Genomic DNA, 19340 nt, shown 5'->3' on the forward strand with positions numbered 1-19340 from the left:
TCTCCACTCTGGTTCTCAGGGCCTCTCCATCAGTTTTGTTTATTTTTCCTTTCCAGTAGTGAGCGAAATGTCTATAAACATTTTTCTAAATGACTAAGTAAGTTGAATGAAAAGCAATGATCTGGATGTCAGGGGACCCGAGGGTTAGAACAAGGCTTGCTACTGACAGCAAGACTATGGACAAACTACTTTGCCTTGGCTAGGGTCGGATTCCTTATCTGAAACACCGGGACTGTAGGTGGAATGGCTCAGGGTTTTTTCCTAAATGGAAAACACTCTTATCAGGGCCTATGTCACCTGGTACTGTGACCTTTGATTCTGCCTCCTCTTCATCGAACCCCCACACACCCCCCACACCTCCCCTAACTCCTTGTCTTTCCATGAACATGTCAGACCCACCTCAGGGCCTTTGCACTTACTAGTCCTGCTGTCTGGAACACTCTTCTTCCAAAGAGACTCCTGGCTCACCCCTTCACCTCCTTCAGGTCTTCACACAAATGGCATCTCCTCAAGGAGGCCTCCCAGACTACCCAATCGAAAATTGCAACCTCCCCACCCCAGACCTGTCCTATCTTGCTCCTCTGCCTGTCAGTTTGCTTTGCACTCATCAGCAACTACATACATACATATATATTCTACTCATTTAGTTTGGTCTATTATCTGTTCTGTATGTTAGAATGCAAGCTTCAGAGGACATCAGTTTTGTTCCCTGCTGCAAGGCCAGGATTTCAAATTGTGCCTGGCACACAGTAAATGCTCAGTCATATTTGTTGCATGAACGAATGATTCGCCATCAGAAGCACACAGTCCCATAAATGAAGGCAGTGAAATTGTTGCTGAATCCCAAACAGCTCTTTCCTTACAACTGTCAGGGCCAGAGAACAAAGGTGACACGCTTGCCTCGTCATGGGCTTGTCTGTGTGTCCCCATCACAGGACCAGCCCTTGCTTTGCGGGGGCCCCACCCCAAGGTTTCACTTTTGGGAACCAATGATTAGCCTATAGAAAGAAGCCCAACACCAAGCCCAAGCCACAGTCTTGCTAATTGCCCGTGTGTGAACCCTAGCAAGCTGGCTAACTAAGTGCTTACAGCCATCTCCAAAGGACAGCTACGAGGATGACGCGCAGACCTGCATTCCAGAAAGCACTGCTTTGAAAGCAGACGTCGCAGATTTCAAGTATTATCACTCACTGTCATGCCGGTTATGGATTTTTCAATCCATAGCTCCCTAGGCAGTAGATGCCCGCCAGGCAGAGACGAGCTTCCTCTCCCCATGCTGCCGTAAGGGCTCCCCAGCACCCACAGGTGCACATGGCAGACCTCACTGCTGCTCAGAGGGTGACTGCTCAGCCACAGAAGCTTCTCTGGTTTCTCTCTGGAGCTCAGGGTGGGACCCCGGAGCTTAGCCACCCTCCTGACACCCTGCCTCCCTCCATTGGAACAGCCCTGTCCAAGTTCCTGCGGGTGCTGGGCCCCTGCTTCAGAAAGATAGGAAAGGGAGCCAGAAGCCCCAGGGACAGCGCCTGCCTCTCCAGTGCCAACACTGGTGCTGACCTTGCTGGCTAGACCTCTGGAAGAAAGCAACGCCACGGCCACAGCGGGAACCGGGAAACAGACGTAACTGGGAGAACAGGGTAATGAGCCCTCTCTCAATACCTCAGACAAGCACAGCTCTGGGAATAAAAATCAGCTCCCTTTTCAATGTCTGCTCCCTCTCAAAGTCAACCCATCTGACCTCCGGGCGTCAAATATTGTCTCCATTCTAAGAGAGAAGCCTCCAACGTACTGCAGACACGCTCTCTGCCCCCAGCTGCCTCCCCACCGGGTCCTCCTGAGGGCCAACAGACCCCCCTGATCTCCACACCGCCCAGTCAGTGCCCCCACCTGGGGCTGCTGTGTCTCAGTTAAAGACAGTCTGTGCTGTCAGTGCTCCAGCCAAAACCCTTGGAGCCATCCACGACTTCTCCCTAACCACCTGCACCCAATCTGGCAGCAGGTTCTGTTTGCTCCACCAGCAAAATCCATCAGAAACAGGCCCGCTTCTTGGTCCCTCTGCTACTGCTGCCCTTGTCCCAGTGCCACACCCACCCTGCAGCCCCGGTCTTGCACCCATATTGCAGCAGCAGGCTCCCACCAAGCTCCCAGCTCCTCCCTTGCCAGACCTTCTCGAGTGTACAATGCACACACACCATACAGGGTCACTCCTGGAAGGTCGGTTAGGTCAGGCCCTCTGATCTACCCACAGGTCCCATCACACTCACAGGAAAAGCCAAGTCCTTCCCGTACTGTAAGGAGGTGTTGACTTGGTCCCTTCCTCCCTCTCTGACTTTATCACCTCCCACTAGTCTCCTACAGCTCACTCCTCTCTGGCTATACTGGCTCAACTCTGCCTTCAAATGTGCCAGGCAACTCCCACTTCAGGGGCTCTGTGATGCTGCTGACTCAGAGCCTGGGGTTCTCCAGGAGGTGGTGATATGAGACCCTAAATTCCATCCAAGAAGCTCTTCTCCTTGAGCCTAAGAAAGCGACCACTGTGCCCACACTTTCAAGCAGTTGCATCACAGATTGGGGTTTCTTATCCTTCTTTCCAACTAGATCATGATTGTCCAAGGTCAAGGATGGGATCTTGCCATCAATGTTTTCCTAGGTCCTGCTCAGAGTAGGTATTCAAGTCATGTTTATGGATGAATGGACGGATCAATGGATTGATGGACATATGGATGGATGGATGAACAAAAAAGTTAGGTTTTTATAACCTTCACAGTGTTTGGGACATTTTTTCCTATCCGTGCTTGACTGAACAGGAGAAACCAAGGAATATGTTCTGTGTCCCAAAAAGACTCACCAGAAGCCAACCAGCCCATGTGCTGTCTCCACGTAGGGCCATGCTGTTCTCCAACACAGCTGAGTGCACAGCCCCAGAAAGAGAATATTCTTCCTGGCTTGTGAATGACAGAGCTGCTGAAACCACAGCCTTCTAGACATATTTTCCCAACTGAGGACAGAATCTTGTCCTATCTCAGCCTCCATTCAAGATGGACATGGAGGCTTTAGAAAAGTCCCACGTGGCCACAAGGCAAGAAAGGATCTGCAGGAGGAGGCAAACTCAGCCCCTCTGGGCATGGCTACTGATGAGCCTTCTGTTACTCTGGTGTGCTCAGGCATCAACCCCATTTTACAGCTGAGAAAACTGAGGCTAAGAAATATCACAGCATGTTTGCTAGATAATACACAGTGCACAGAAGATTAACCCAAGAACAATTTGGTTCCAAAAGACAAGCTCATCCCACTCTTCTGGTTGCTTCTTACTTTCCCCCCACCTCTAAAAGGGGGTGGGAGACTAGGGAGGCAAGAGGGGGTGCCATGTGGGCACTGGGTCTAGGTTTCCCTGTGCCCGAGGAAGGAAAATGTCCCAGGTGATATGCCTCCTCCATCTCTCTGCAGCTTCCTGGGTCACAAAGGCCCGTTTCCAAAGGATGCTGCTGGAACATGGGTCAGATAGCGGGCTGCCATGGGGGTGGAGGGGGGCACCGGCTGCATGCCTGTATTCCTGCCATCTCAGTGTTAATGGGGCTTGATTGGCAGGGATGGGCTAGGACTAGGGATTACAAAATGCTTTGGATCAAAGTCAATTGCATGAATGGATGGGGATGGCTGATTAAAGTAGTGAGTTCCAGAATCACAGAGCCATTGAATTAGCAACTCATAGATTCACCATGAATTATAGAAGGCATCTAGGGAAACTCCCTATCCAGCTCAGCCTATTTTCTCACATCAGAGAAATCCTCAGCAGGAAAAGAATGTGTGTACATGTACCCAGGACCCTAGGGGACAAGTTATTGTGGCTGGCCACCAGAAGGACATGGCTCTTAAGTATCCTGCCCTGCCTTTGAAAAAATGCCCATCTGCATTTGACTTGCCTTCTGTCCTTCTCCCTCTGCATGTATGTGTATATATAGATATATAGAGATAAAAATAATAATATAAGATACAAGCTTTAATACTGCTACCCCTGATAAAACCAGAAGTTATGACATGTTTAGCCTATAGATGAGGGCACTCAAAATATACCAAGTATCCTCCCTGGGACCATAGCGTATTTCACTGATTATTTTTTTCCACATTTAACATTTAAATAGCTCAGGAATTAGGAGGAGTTTTACAATCAAGAGCGTGTCATAGCTTAATTGGCAGTGTTTTTTCTCTCTTAGCAGTGCATGAAACAATGGTGCATCTTACAATCGATGGAATGTTAAATTGCTGAGATCCAAGACATACACCAATTTGAGAAGTATGCTAATGGCATCTCTGGTTGAGCTGATTGATCAAACCTTTGCTTGAGCATCTCAGAGATCGGAGCTCACTACCTTCATAATTAAAGCTATGAAAAATTTCTTCTTGATGCTTGGCTGAAATTCACCTATCTCTAACATCTATGCAATGGGCATTGTCCTGCTTTCTGGGACCATCCAGAATAAACATTTATTTGTCCTCAATGTGACAAATCCTCAAGTCACCCCCAAGTCCTCTCTTTAATTGCTCTTCAGAGATCATTACTTCTCTCATTCACTCTTCACAAACATTTATTCAGTGCTGAGTCTTATGCTGGAGATACAGTCCATTACCCTCAAAAACACCTTGTTACTAATCGTTGCTTTATTGTGTGTGTTTCCTTCCTCTGGACACATCCACCTCCCAAGATTAGAGTCTATACTTCGATTAATAGAGCCATATGAGGTTTGGCTCATCTTCTATTTATAGCCAACTGAAACCTCTGTATAGTTTTCACATGCCAGGACCTCACTGTTATTGATTTTATTCTATTTATATTCAATTAATAAACATAGAGTGTATTATTGGTTTCAGAGGTAGAGGTCAGTGATTCATCAGTTGTATATAACACTCAGTGCTCATCATATCATGTGCCTTCCTTAATGACCATCACCAGGTTACCCTCATCCCCCCATCTCCCTCCCACCAACAATCCTCAGTTTGTTTCCTATGGTTAAGAGACTGTTAGGGTTTGTCTCCCTCTCTGGTTACGTCTTGTTTTATTTTTCCCTTCCTTCCTGCTGTTGATTTTAGCTCACTCTTTGATTTTGGATTTTCTCCTATTTGCTTTTTATCACACAATCAACACTAGAACAGACATTAAGGAGTTAAAAAAAAAATATCCCACAGTCTCACGGTCCTCCATATAGCCCTTGCTTCCTTTTTAGATTTTCATCTAGTCCCTGTCCATAGAAGACCTACTTTACACGCTTGTAATAAATATGGGGAAATAACTTCGTATTCTGCTTTTTCCACTGAAAATAATATCATAAACATCTTTCTATATTACTAAATAATGTTATTATAATTTTAAATGGTTGCATAAATCCATTAGGTAGATATACCATAATTTCCTCCGTCATTCCCCCATTGTTGGACATTTTTACAGTTTCCAATTTTTCATCATTATAAATAATGCTGAAATCAACACTTTCACACATATAACTTTCTTCTGCTGGTGAATTATTTCTGTAGGATATGTTCCCAGGAGAGGAGTTACTGGGTCAAATGACATGAGCATTTTATGACTCTTGATACATGTTGTCAAATTGGATTCCGAAAGGATTAATTTACATTGCCACCAGCAGCGTGCCACGAGTGTGCCCGTTTCTCTGCATCTGTGCTGGCACTCTCTTTCCTGCTAAGGCTCTTAGAGTTAATTTACTAGGGTTAAAGTGCCATTTGATTGTTTTAATTGACTTACTTTGATTACTAGAAAGACGAAATAGCTTTCCTCTATATTCACGTGCTGACTCTATTTCCTCGGGTATGAACTCCAGATTTCTTACTGCCTTGAATGGGCTCATTATGTAATAGAAAGAATAATCCTTTCTTGGCATAATATGATTCAACAGTCAACTGTTTCCTTCCCGTTGGAGATGGTTTTTGTTACACAAACTTTTACATTTAAATATAGTCAGATGAGTACATTGTTTCCTTTCACTAGGTCCTTTAAAATACAAAGCTTGGCACTGCTCTGTCCTATAGCAACATATTTTATTTTGATTCAATGATCCCATCTGTGGGGAATTATTTTATTCTTTTTTTTGCCAGCTGACGTCAAACTGCCTGGGTCTGGACCCGCCTTCCCCCTCTTATTAGCTTTGTGACCTCAAGCACGTTATTTAACTTCTCTGTGCTTCATCAGTAAAATGGGGATAATAATTGTGCCTACCTCATTGGAGAGTCATGAGGATGAAACGTTAAGACATAAGGTACTTTGACGAGGATCTGGCACCTGGCCAGATCGGAAGCAAAGGGGGTTGTCCTTACAATCATCATTGTCCTGTGTTTTTGCTCTTCCACCCTGCTCGGAATCCCTGCAAAATTTCCAAGTGTGAACTCTAGTGCTTCAGCACTTAAAACTGGAGACTCTAGTTCTTGGACATTCATATAGCCATCTGGACTCTTAAGGTGAGCTTGTTTGATCCGTTATAGTCCCATCATGAATGAATGCAGACAGAAGTATCATCAGTATTTTTGTTTAAGCCATTGAGAAAGCCAAGTTGTTTCACATGTAGGGCATTTCCTCTGTTCTGGCACCTCAGATACCCATCCCCATGTGGGAATGTGTTGCATGAGCCCTAGAACACGTGTCCTCTTGTCCTGGCACCCTCCCCAGCACTAATGAAGGTCTAGGCACATTCTGTTCTAGGCAGTGGCCCCCATCTGCAATGGCCCCCTTGCCTCCAATCTGCCCCCTGCCCTCCTCACCATCCCCACTGTGTCACTTCCCTGCCCAGCACTCTTTGATGATGGCCTCTTTCTGCAAATAAAGCCTAGATTCCTTCCCATAGCCTCCCAGGCCCTTCACGAGCTGGCCTTTGACCCTCATTGAACTCAGTTCCTACTACTCCTGCTTCTTACAGTCTACACTTCTGCCCTGCAAGATTTCTTGCAGGTGCTCAAATACATACGCTCTTTCTTTCTTCTGACCTTTGATTCCTTCCTTTCTTCCTTCCACCAAATATTTACTGAGTGCCTAATGCATCAGGACCTGTTGTTCTTGGAGCTGAGGACTCAGCAGAAAACAACAATTATAGTGCAAAAAAAAAAAAAAAAAAAAAGACAAAGTCCCTGGTCCCCCAAAACTCACATTCTACTAGGGGAGACAGACAAAAAGCAAATAAACAAATAATCGTTATCGTATGTGAAGGAGTAAGAGGAAGAAATGGGAGTGAGAGAGTGCTGTGTTATACAATATGGTCAGGGAAAGCCTCTCTGATGAGGGGCATTTCAGCAGAGACCTGAAGCAGAAACAAGGGAAGAAGCTGGGGCCTCCAGGGTAAAGCAGTGCAGGCCAAGGGAACAGAATGTATGGATGCCCTGAGGCTGAGATGTGCTTGGCTTGCCATTTCTCTGCCCCCTTCTACTTCACAAGACCCGTCCTGGTCATGTCATTCATTATCAAATGCAATCTGCATTATTCCTAAATAATTTCTGAATTCCTGGAATGCATTATGGAAAAAAGCCCCAGGAATATAGCTGGATAAAAGTCTCAAGGAAAGAGCAGGAATTGAAGAGCTGGAAGTAAAGATTGAAAAGCAGGGAAGCAAAGCTGTCATGCACAAAACAGGGTCTCTGGCAGCAACAGTGTCCTCAGGAGGGTCAACCCTGGGCACTGCAGGCTCTGGGAAACATCCCAGCGTCCTGTGCTGATCCTGATTCTCTACCATAACTCCATTCTGTAGGGTCAGGAGAGGTGAAGAGATGGGTTTGGAGAACCAATCGGGACTTACTTTGGGAGGCAGCACAGAGTGGAGAAGGGCGCAGGACCCTGAGGTGCGGTATAACCTCAGACAAGCCATCTAACCTCTCTGGGCCTGGACATCCTTCTCCATGAAATGGGGATTCTAAGGAAGACCTTCCCATTGAGGTGGTGATGTCTAGTGTCTGCAAAGCTCCCACCGCATTGCTGGGCACATCAAAGGTTCTCAAGCATCGTTAGATCCTGGGTTTTCTTGCTCTCAGAGCCCCTGGGCATAGCTGCCGTGGCTCATGTGAGGACATGGGACTGTGAAGGAACCATTGTGCATCGGGATGGAAAGGGGGAGGGGAAAGTTGTAGTCCACCCACCCCCAAACTTCCAGATCCGAGTCTCCCACCTAACGTGGTGTTCTTTTCTCCTGCTGTTAAAATGAACCATCAGTGGATTCAAACTCTCAATTATCCACATTATTAAAAGGAAGAGCTGGAAATCATAATCCAAAACAGTGGCTGATCACCCCCAAATGGTCCAATAATGGGAAGAAATGAAATTGGAATATTCAATCTGATATTTCCATTTGCAGGGGTTATCTCCCCAGTGATGCTCAGCTCAGGGGTTGGGAGAAAAGTCCCCCCCGCAAAGAGGCAGAGAAAGACAAGCGTCCAGAGCGGGGGTCAGCAGAGGAAGCTCTGATGCTCTCACCTGACCCAGGCCTGCCGGAGGGAGATGGATGTGCATGTCTAGCTCTAGTCTCTGCCAGGACAGTGCTTAAAGGCTGGCCTTCCACCTCCCATCTCAATGGGAAAAACCACATTCATGCCCCCACCCAGTGCTGTTCTCCATGCCTTTGGGGTCACTATGGGAAGGGCTGGCTGTGGGCTGGTAGAGGCCCCAAGTGAGCCATGTTTGGGTTTAATGGGCTCGCCTGCATTGGGCACAGATAGGGAAGGGAGGGTCAAGACGGGGGCATTGTGCTGCCTCCCGCGAAAAGGGCGTTTATCAACTGAAGACCTGTGCTAATAGGTGTTAAATAGAGTTCAATGCAGAAAATTGAGAAGTAATGAGACTCAGAGCCAAGGAATAAATTAAGAGGTGATCACATGACCGAAAGAGCCACCACCTGAATGCTGAAAAGGAAGAGCTCAGACCATCTGAGAGTCCAGGGTCGGAGAAGAGGTTAAAAGGACGAGCCGGCTACAAACGAGGCTGGGGAGTGGCCAAAAGTAATTGAGGAATTACCATATTTCATCAGTTCGAGGGCACACATTTTTCCAGATCTTAGTATCTTTGAAACTGTACTGTGTCTTATAATCAATAGCATGTCATACTTTAATTGGCAACATGTTTTTCTTCCTCTGTGGTACATCTGATCGAGCTATATCTTAACAGACGGCATAGCACATTCAATGGAATACAGTCCCAGGAACCTCGAGCCAATCTCTCTCCTTTCCAGAGTCTTTTTCACTGGGCACAGTGACCACTTATCAACTTCCCCTCATTAAATCATTGTTTACTGAGGGTCCACCATGTGTCAGATCCTGGGCTAGGCACAGCTGTCAACAGTGATCACGACAGTCCCCATGTCTGTTTCTTGAGCATGTTAGGAATCCCCAACATGGGTGGTCTCATTTGTTCCCAGTGAGAAGCGCACAGAAGAGGGCTTATCACCCTCCTCCTCTAACAGGGGAGGTCAAATGCCCATACCAGCTGCTTGCCGGCTAAGCTGGGAACCCAGTCCCCCTCCAGACCTGAGCTCCTGATCTTGGAGCTCTCCCACATGTCCCAGCCATCCCAAAGTACACATGGGTGTGGGGAAGGCAAAGTAGGAATGGGGAACGTATGAGCATGAAGGGGATGGGAGGAGAGAGACCCGGAGCTGAGAGGCGGCACTGGCACCATGGGCAGCCTGTGGATTTGGGTTAAGCAGAGACTGGAAGGAAAGCAAGAGGAAAAGCAGAGCAGTGGGTGGTGGAAGTGGGTAGAGGAGTCTGAGAAATGAGGGCGAGACAGAGACTGGACAAAGTCCAGTGCAGTCAGAAGAAGAAGAGGGTGGAGGGGGCTAATGTCCCGGGCTTTCATGGCCTGGTAAGGTGTTTGTTCTCCATCCTGGAAACAGAGGGTTTAAGTGAAAGCTCCCTGAGATCCTTGTATCCAAGCATCTAATGATTCTCTAAATCTTTGGTTGGACAAAAAGTCACTCTTTGACTGTGGACTCCTAAAAGGAAGGCTCTGGAGCCAGGCTCCCATGTGCAGTTGTTCAGGTTGAGTACTGCAAAAAGGCGCCCAGACAAGAGGGTGATGAGAACTAAAACCCAGCCTACCCTCCACCCACTAAGCCATATGCTCACAGGGCTGTGTCCCCTCAAGGTGACCACTTGTGCTAATTTGCACAAAAGCCCTATATTGATTAGCAGGGATCCAGGTTAGCAGAGGCAAGGGCTAGCTACTACTGTGGCATCCCTGCTGTGTGCCAAGCCTGGGACTAGGTATCGTGGTGATAGGAGAAACAAACAAACAAACAAACAAACAAAAAAATAGGTGGCATTCCTTGTTCTTAGAGACCCACAAGTCTTGACCAAAGGCTTTGTTGGGAAAAAAGTTTTTTCACTCCCACGAAACACACCAGGCCATATTATAATAGCTTCCTTTTGCTGAATATCAACTGTGCACCAGATGTCATGTTAGGTACTTTCCAGACCTTTTCACTAATGCTCACACTACTCTTGAAAGGAAGAGTGGGTGATCGCATTTCTACAGGAGGGAGCTGAGAGGTTTGGTGCCTTGCCTGAGGTCACACAGTGAGGACAAGGCAATGCTCAAATCGGTCTCCAGAGACCCAACCAGGCAGGAGAACAATTCTTTCCATGTGATAGAGAGCTGGTATTTATTGAATAGAGACTCTGTGCTAGGCATTTTGCACACATTAACTCTTTCAGTCCCCATTACAATCCCTTGATGTGGGCATTACACTTGCTCTTTTGCAAAAAATCAGCTCAGGGAGCTTGGGAAACTTAAGCTAGCCAGAGTTTGAACCCACCTCTCTGTGAGTCTGTTCCTCTGTTCTTACTCCTTCCATAAGTCTTAGGTCTCAGAGCTCCTTGAAGGCGGGGGCTGCTTCTTATTCACTCCTATTCCTTGAAGCCTACCTTGAGATCTGGCATAGAGCAAGGGTGCAGTAAATATTTGTTGAACGAATGAGGAATGAATGAGGGCAGGGAGGTAAAGTGGATGTATACCTTACGGGCAGGTAATGTGGCCACCTGAGAAGGGCCTTCCCCTTCCCCTCCCTGTCTTCTAGCACGCCGACATGAGGTGAGCCAGGGTGCTAGACTCTGGTATGATATCATCGTCCAATTATGTTAATACTCTTCTCCAAAGGGGGGAAATATCACTGTGCGTGATGAACTGTTTGTGGGATTATTGAGGACGTGCTATGAAATCCATCCTGATTCCCCACTTATTGAGAAGTGCTGCCCAATTTGTCTCAAATGTCACATCTCTATGTATTAATTTGCTACTCCACAGTACTGATTAAAAGGAATGTTCTCCAACTCCCAAGGCAGAGCCATCGGAAATGGGGCAGGTTCACTCAGGAAGCGCACACCATCCCTTCTGGGCAGAGGAAATGGACACTCATCGCCTCCCACCCTAGAGGAGGCCTCGCCAGCCCTGCCACTCTGGACCAGAGTGGCCTGAATGGTGCAAATTACATATTCAGTATGTATATATATATATATATATATATATATATATATATATATAGTCAGAGAGCTTCCATTAGCCCAATTTTAAAATGTCTGCATAATGTCCCAGAATTGGGGAGCCCTTTCAGAATGAGGAAATTGTCTGAGAGGTAGAGACTGAGATGGGAATCAGCGGGCCTAATAACAGGAAAGAATAAAATCAGGAGGGGGTCCATTTCTGGACCCCAGTTTCCCTGTGTGCAGAGCGTCATGGTCACCTCCCACCCTGCTCCCACCTCCAAAAGCCATGAAAGCACACTCTGTCCCAGAGCTTGCTTCAAACCCACCTCTCCTGGTCCAACGCCCACAGGGAGCGCCATCTTTGTCCTTTTGTCCCCCTACTTGTGTGTCTGCCTGACCCCCAGTAATGATGCTGCTGACCTTCCACCCGTAGCAGAAGGTCACCCTGGCATTTTCCACTATAGTGGGCAAGTCTTCTTCCTCTCCTGCCTGGTGGATGGGGCAAAGGGGGTGAGCTGTGGCTGTGAAGGTGGGGCTTGTCTGAAAAATCAGTAACTGCACACAGTAGGCACTCGAGAAATATTAGCTCAGTGAAGGAAAGAGTCTCTACCCTCAACTTCATGTGCGACGTCAGCCCCTCAGGGGACTAGTGGTTTGCGGGTGGGCTTCGGGGCATCTGAATTAGGTGAAGGGAAATACGGAAAAGGGATGTGAGCATGTATGTGCACGTGTACATGCATGTGTGTGTGCACGCATGTGTGAGAGTACATGCATGTATGTGTGTGTGTGCACACACAGGTGTGAGTGAACTGGAACGCAGAGACAGTCATGGCTTTCAAATCTGTGACTCCAGCCTCCAACTTCTAGGGCCTGCTGGACGTGCTGCTAGCACTTTGAGCTCTAAAGCCAATACCTCTGATGCAAAGAGCAGAAGCCACCAAAAGGCTAACTCCTGGTCATGATGGGCAGTTCTGGTCCACGAGGCGGCAGGGCCTGGAGCCTCATCCCTGTCCAGTGGATGCGTCCTCAGGCAGTGCTGGGGCTCATGGTCATGGACAACACTCTGCTCCTTCCCCACAGAGACCACGGTCTGTTTGTAGACTGGATACCCCATGAATACCGGGCTGAGCATCTGGGGCAAACTCAGGAACCACGGGACTGAGGTGGAGCTGGGACTGTGACCTCTGGCAATGTCATGAGCTTTTCTCCTATCTCTGGAAATAATCCCAGGCAAGTAAGGCTAGTGTGAGCAGGACTTCCTGAATCTGCTAACATTTATGGAGCGGGGATGCTGGCCAGAGCCCTGTCCTGGGCACATTGTGTGACTTGTGTGTTCTCTTCTTTAGTCTTCCCAACTGTGGAAGCATATTCTTACCTGATTTCACATGGGGAGGTCAGAGAGGCAGAATTCCTTGCCTAAAGTCGCACAGCAAGTGAATGGCGGAAATGGGCTTTGATTCTAGATTTGTATGAACTCAGGACCTAGAGTCTTAACCATTATATGATGCCACCTCTCCCCTTAACAGTTACCAGGGAAGGGCACCTGGGTGGCTCAGTGGGTTAAGCCTCTGCCTTCGGCTCAGGTCATAGTCTCAGGGTCCTGGAATGGAGTCCTGCATCGGGCTCTCTGTTCGGCAGGGAGCCTGCTTCCTCCTCTCTCTCTCTCTACCTGCCTCTCTATCTACTTGCGATCTCTGTCTATCAAATAAATAAATAAAATATTAAAAAACAAAACAAATAAAAAAAAAACCAGTTACCAGGGAATTTGCAAGAATAAGCATTCTTCATCCTTCTAGATTCTGTAGAGATACTATGTGAAATAGAACAGGCCTGATTTTTAAGGAAGCCTCCAGTATTTTGATAGTGAGATCCCAAGATAACAGTCAGAGTCAGCTGAGCAGAAATACCTATTTTCAGATCTGGATGATGAAAATAGATCTGATTGACTGAGACCCAGCACTCAGGGATGGGTCCTCCGTCATGAAAGTGTCTGATGGACAACTCTGGATTAATGGTCCAAAAGTGCAAAGGTGAAGCCAGGATTGGGCATTTAAAACCTGCAGAGACTCTCATCTAATTGACATTTCCGATCTGCTTATAATAACTCCTGTTTACATGCCGATGGGTCTGGAATACACAGAGACAATCCCATAGCCTTTCAGATTGTGCGTGGAGAAGGCAAGAAGCCTGGCTGCTAGGCTTGGAGAAATAAGACCCAAAGACACATCAGGGAGAGTCACACTGCGGACAAACTGAGAAGTAAGGGAATCGCACACACTCAAAGATGGATAGGGAAGACCAGAGCACTCGAGAGCCAGAAACAGAAATAGTCCCTGAAACCAAGAAAAAACACAACTGAATTCCAATGGGATTTAAAAGTGAAATGTAAAAATAAAATTTCAAAAGAAAAAGATGAACATTTAAATGAATATTTATCTGATGGTGACATGAAAAAGGCCTTTCCAAACATGACACCAAAGGTAGATCATAAAAGTAAATTTTTTAAATATAAAATCAGTGGCATAAAGATTAAAACTCCCACATATCAAAAGGAAACCCATAACTTGAATATCTTTAACATACAAAAGCCATTTATGAGTAAAGAGATTAAAAAAAATACTAACACCTCAAAAGAAAAATGGGCAGAGGCGTAACAGGCAATTTACAAAATGATCTACAAAAGGCCAGTAAGTGAAGACAGGTGCTCAACCTCCCCTGTCATCAGAGATGGAAATTATAACAACCAATGAGATGTCATTTTTTATCCATTTTAATCAATGAAACAGATTTAAAACTCACCAGCATGCAATGTAGATAAAGTAGGGGCAGAGGGCTTGGCCCTCATGTGCTATTGGTGGAGGTGGGTATCAGCATAACCTTTCCAAGAACACCGCGGAATTACGCATTAAAATGTAAAATCTACCCACTCTCTGACCCCGCAATGGCACTTCCAAGAAATTATTCTAAGAAGATAATTAGATGAGGATTTAAGTTGTATGTACAAGAATGTTCTTCACCTAAGTGTTCACAGAAGACTACCGGTTAAATAATTGTGATACATGCAAACCACAATGGCTCCCTCACTGATATTCATTCAGAAGGACAAACAAAGCAGAGCTACTCTTATTAACAGAGAAAAACGCCGTCCTCATTATCAGAGTACAGAACTGAACATAGAGCATAACTCCAAAGGCATGTGGATCTCCATTCCCGTGCAGGTGGCCATGTGCTCATGTGGACCACTGGCTAAACGTATACTCCCCAGAATAGCAGAGGTGAGGCTGGACCCTGTGTAGTGATGGGCAGCCCTAGCTGGGCAGACCAGGGCAGGGGCAAGATCTGGAAGTGGGAGGGGGTGGGGGAGTGAATGGGGTGAGGACTCCTGGGGACTCGGTGCTGGGAATAGGGTTACCAGAGCCAGCAAATGAATCTACAGGACACTCGGTTAAAGTAGGATTTCAGATGGACCATGGACAAGTTTTTAGTATAAGTCTATCCCATGGAATATTTGGGATAGACTTATACTTTATTCAAAATTTTAATTTGAATAATTTAAAATTCAAATTAACTGGGCACCCAGTAGTTTATCTGGCAACCCTAGCGAGAAAGTTCTGGACACATCTCTTATTGTCTCCCCAGCATGACCCACACCTGCTGGAAGGGGAGCAGAAGCCGAGGTGGACTTCCTGGATCCTCCCATACCTCTGACTTAGCTCCAGCTGACCTGCCCATGAAATGGAGGTACCAATCTCTGCCCTCCTCCAGGAATTCTGCAGGGAGTGCAAGCTTTGGTGTCAGAGAAGCCACAGAAAAACTCCTGGTCATCAAGTAGCCTTAAGCTTGAACACAAAACTCTCAAGGCGCACGCAGCTCGTACATCTGTAAGATGGAGATAGCAATGTCTGTCCACAGGGCCGCCGTGGGGATTAAGTGAGATAATGTATGTAAAGTGCCTGGCATACAGTCAGCGCTTAATACAAGTTGATCCCCTTCCCTCTGATCAGAGGCCACAGCCCACGCTCTTGTCCCCACAGATTACAAATCAAGCATCTCCTGCCATGTCAGGGTTAGACGACTGGCCTTTTTTGATCTTTTGCTTGAAGCACCAGCTGCCGTGGGCTGACACTCTTCACCTGACTTCACCTTTCTCCAAAGTCCCCGCAGCAGCTCAGCCCCTTATCTGTACTTTCCACTCTCCTGATGCAATGGAGGAGACAAACCTGCTTTGATAGCAGACTCTCAGGGACGTCGGCCAAGGCGAGCTACTAAGAGCAGGACCCAGGTGAACTAGAGAATGCAAGGGGGCCGTGGCAGCTGGGGGCAGCCCAGGCTGGCGGCACGGGGCGGGGGGTTCCTCTTCTGGACCCTGTCTGACTATGACTTGTCCAGTACAGTTGTCTAAGATGTACTCTGCAATGGAGCTGACCTCTTTCCCAGAAAGCCAAATATTCAGAGTCGTTCTGCCTACAGGATCCCCTCCCTCCCCTCCAGGGAGGCCCAGGTAGTTCCAAAAATTCTTCCCAAGGTCAGATAGTCAGTTACAAGGCATAAGAAGCTAGTGTTTATCAGTAAGTCCGCCAATACAGGATTATCTGGGGTCTTGTTCATAAGCCCGGTGACAGACAGGCCCTGGCCATCAGGTGCATGCAGCGAGCCTGTGCTTTATTCCCAGCAGTGCTGCCTGTACTGGTTGCTCCCACCTTCCCCACTACCCACTCTCCGCCCCTCCACTTGGGATGTTCCAGAAGTCAGTACAATTCATACTTTTCTAGATGCACACATCGTCCCACAGGCCAGGCCCAGGCTAGGTCAGTGGGGTCTGGTGAGTGCCCCAGCCTTGGCCTCTCTGTGCTTGGCTCCCTTGTTAGCATACCCATCTCTTAGCCTCTCTGCCAGGCTGCACAAAGACAGCAGCTGCAGAGACAAGAGTTGGCAGAAATCTGCCCAGGTGACTGCATGGGGACTCACTGAACCACAGCAACCTGTTCACATGGGCCCCGGGGTTTGCCTGGACCTTGCCTTCAAGGCTTTGTCCTCTTACCACCAAAAACACCATTACATGGCCGGGGTACGGCAGGCCCTTCCTCTGGCCCACTGGTCCTGCGGCAGAATGCTGTGCAACCTCACATCTGGGCTGCCTCCTCTGCCGAGCAGGTGGAAAGAGGGAGTCATCAGCCTATACTTGACTGCACTATTCCATGACCTCTTTTGAACTGCTGACCCTTTGTGAAGTTGATGGAAGCTCTGGCTCAGCTCGTCCAGTAGCGTCCCCTGCTGTGATGGACAAGCTTTCCACCTGTGATGTCCAGTATCAGGGCCACATGTGGCTCCTGACCACTAGAGAGGAAGCTCATGTGACCAAGAAACTACATTTTAAATGTTATTTAATTTTGAGTAATGTAACTATAAATATTTCCATGTGGCCAATGGCAACCACACAGGATAGCACAGCTCTAGACAAAGGGTCAATGAACTTCTTCTGTAAAGGACCAGAGAGTAAAGATCGTAGATCTTGCAGGCCATGCAGTCTCTGTGGCAGTAGCTTGACGCTGAAGTCGTAGCCCATGCCAGCCATCATAGACAGTGCAGCAACAAGTGGGCTTAGCTGCATTCTAATAAAACTTTATTTGCAAAAACAAGCATGGACTGAATTTAGCCAGGGGGCCATAGTTTGTTGATCTCTGTTCTACTCTTTTCTTAAAAAAAAAAAAAAAAAAAAAAGAAATAAATAAAAGAAAAGAAAACATACATATATCCATATACATTCAGAATGGGCTCAGCCAGTTAAGCATCTTACTCTTGATTTCAGCTCAGGTCATGGACTTAGGGTGGTGAGATCAAGTCCCGTGTCAGACTCTCCACTGGGCATGGAGTCTGCTTAAGATTCTCTCTCTCTCCCTCTCCCTCTCCCTCTGCCCACCCACCCTGCTAGCACTGTTCACTTGTTCTCTCTCAAAAAAAAAAAAGAAAAACTTTTTTTTTAAATATCAGAATTTTGCCCCTAATTTCAAGGGGTTTATAGGACTTTAATGTCTAACTATAAGCCTTGCCATGAACCTCAAGCTACATACAACCTCTGATTTAAAAGGTATCAGTGAATATAACCTCAGATCTGCTCTGCCTGGTAAGAAAGTGCTTGGCCTTGCTTCCTAGAGGGGGCAACGTGGGCAGGGATCAACAGGACACTCATGAAAGTCCAGGTTTCCAACAAATATCTATAAGGATGGTGGAATGAGGACATCATAAGGGTCCAGCCAGGGCCCCCCATGCCAGTCCCTCCCAACATCTCTGCAGCCACCAACTGTGGTCTCCCTGAGTTATCCCCACCACCAGCCCCAAACACGCCCCATCTCCCTAAGGTCAACATGCTGTAAAAGGAACTTGTGACTAGAGATGCTGTAAGGGATTTCTGAAGAGGCCATTTGTAACTCAAATTTGGAGAAAGTTATTTTGGGTTCAGGGTCAAAGGTTTGGGGTGAAGATATAGCCAGAAGGACCAAGATCACAGATTGGATATTGGGAGGATGTGATCATTTTTTTTTCTAAAGAAATTGAGCTACCTCAAGAGACCTGTAGAGATCATTAGGTCTTTATCAAGAGCCCTCAGTTAAAGGCTAGAATTATGTCAGAAATTATCAGTTAAAGGCATGTAGAATTTTCTCTGGAGCCTTCTCAGAAACCTTTAGTTTAAAAATAATGGAGCCTTTCCTCAGGAGTCCTCAAACACTCAGGTTAAAGCATCAAACTCTATCCCCCACACCCCGACTACCAGGGATGGATTTTGCCAAAGGAGTAGGACTTGCTCTCTTTCTGTGGTACACTCCTAGCCGGGAAGAAGGTGGTATCTCTTTCTATGTTGCTATAGCTCCATTCCAAAAAGCATCACTTATTCTTTAAGTTCTTGGAGGTAAGAAAGCTTTCAAATAACTGGCATGCTTTACTAGGATATTATGTCATTACTGTTATTAATTATCATTAACAGTCTTAAAATATGCCTATTAATGATCTCAACACAAAATAGCAGTGTGAGTCTTAGCCAAGAGCAGCATAATTACCTATTAATGAGATGCAAATTTCCCAGGGAAATGACAGAGATCTAGAAGTAGCACCTTCTGAACTAATATAATAAAGTTAATAATAATAATAGTGTATAATCTGAAGATATTAGTGTTAATTTGAATGCCAACACCGTATTTAAACAAGCCGAGGGAAGTGGAAATTATTTGCATAACTCAAACCAAGAAAGCCTAATCCGTGCTACTAAGGAACAATGGACAGTTCTTCTCTGAATGACCTAACACAGGCTTTGCAGTCACTAGACTGAGCAGAAGTGTTTTTTCAGCTCCTTATTTTATTTCTTTTTACTTAGGCTTTCTACCTCTCTTATTTCCAAAACCAAGCAGAGACACCTTACACCATTAAGCCCAATAGAAAGCAGAATTAAAAACAAAACAAAACAAAAAAAAAAAAAAAAAAAAAACCACAACCAAACACATTTAGGGGACAGAGAAGTAGGATGAGACCAGGCCCTCAGGATAAATGACTGCAGCCAAGCTCTGATTTTAATTTTCACTTTCCTGGGAACATGGCACGGACAATTTAGGCAACCAAGTTACAGGTTAGTAGGCAGCTTTGTTAGGATGGTGGGGGGAGCTTTGAATTTGAAGCACCCCTTCTCTGCAGCTGAGAACAGTGCGGCCCTACCCAGGGCCATCCCAACCTCACATGCCAGGCCCTGGTGGCCCAGCCCAGAGGCACCTACCTTCATAGCTGGCGTGGAAGCCCTGTGCACTGACCGCGTAGTCACTGATGAGACGCAGAGAGAGGGTGGCAGCGGCGCTGACGATGGTGGCTGGCAGCTGAAAGCCTGTGAGCCT

The 19340-nt window shown here is 46.7% G+C and overlaps 1 protein-coding gene across 4 annotated transcripts in view; it reads right to left on the reverse strand.

Annotated features, from left to right (window-relative positions):
* The window catches only part of CSMD2 (CUB and Sushi multiple domains 2), a 600967-nt gene that overhangs the window by 476356 nt on the left and 105271 nt on the right, over positions 1 to 19340 (reverse strand). For all 4 annotated transcript variants that reach the window (XM_045064163.1, XM_045064162.1, XM_045064161.1 and 1 more), the window contains exon 3: positions 19226 to 19338. In XM_045064163.1, coding sequence (XP_044920098.1) covers positions 19226 to 19338 — 113 coding nt within the window. The remainder of the gene's footprint in view (positions 1 to 19225; positions 19339 to 19340) is intronic.

The sequence above is a fragment of the Mustela putorius genome, unplaced genomic scaffold, assembly GCF_011764305.1.
Source record: "Mustela putorius furo isolate JIRA1106 unplaced genomic scaffold, ASM1176430v1.1 tig00003853_pilon_pilon_pilon, whole genome shotgun sequence".
Classification (NCBI taxonomy): Eukaryota; Metazoa; Chordata; class Mammalia; order Carnivora; family Mustelidae; genus Mustela; species Mustela putorius.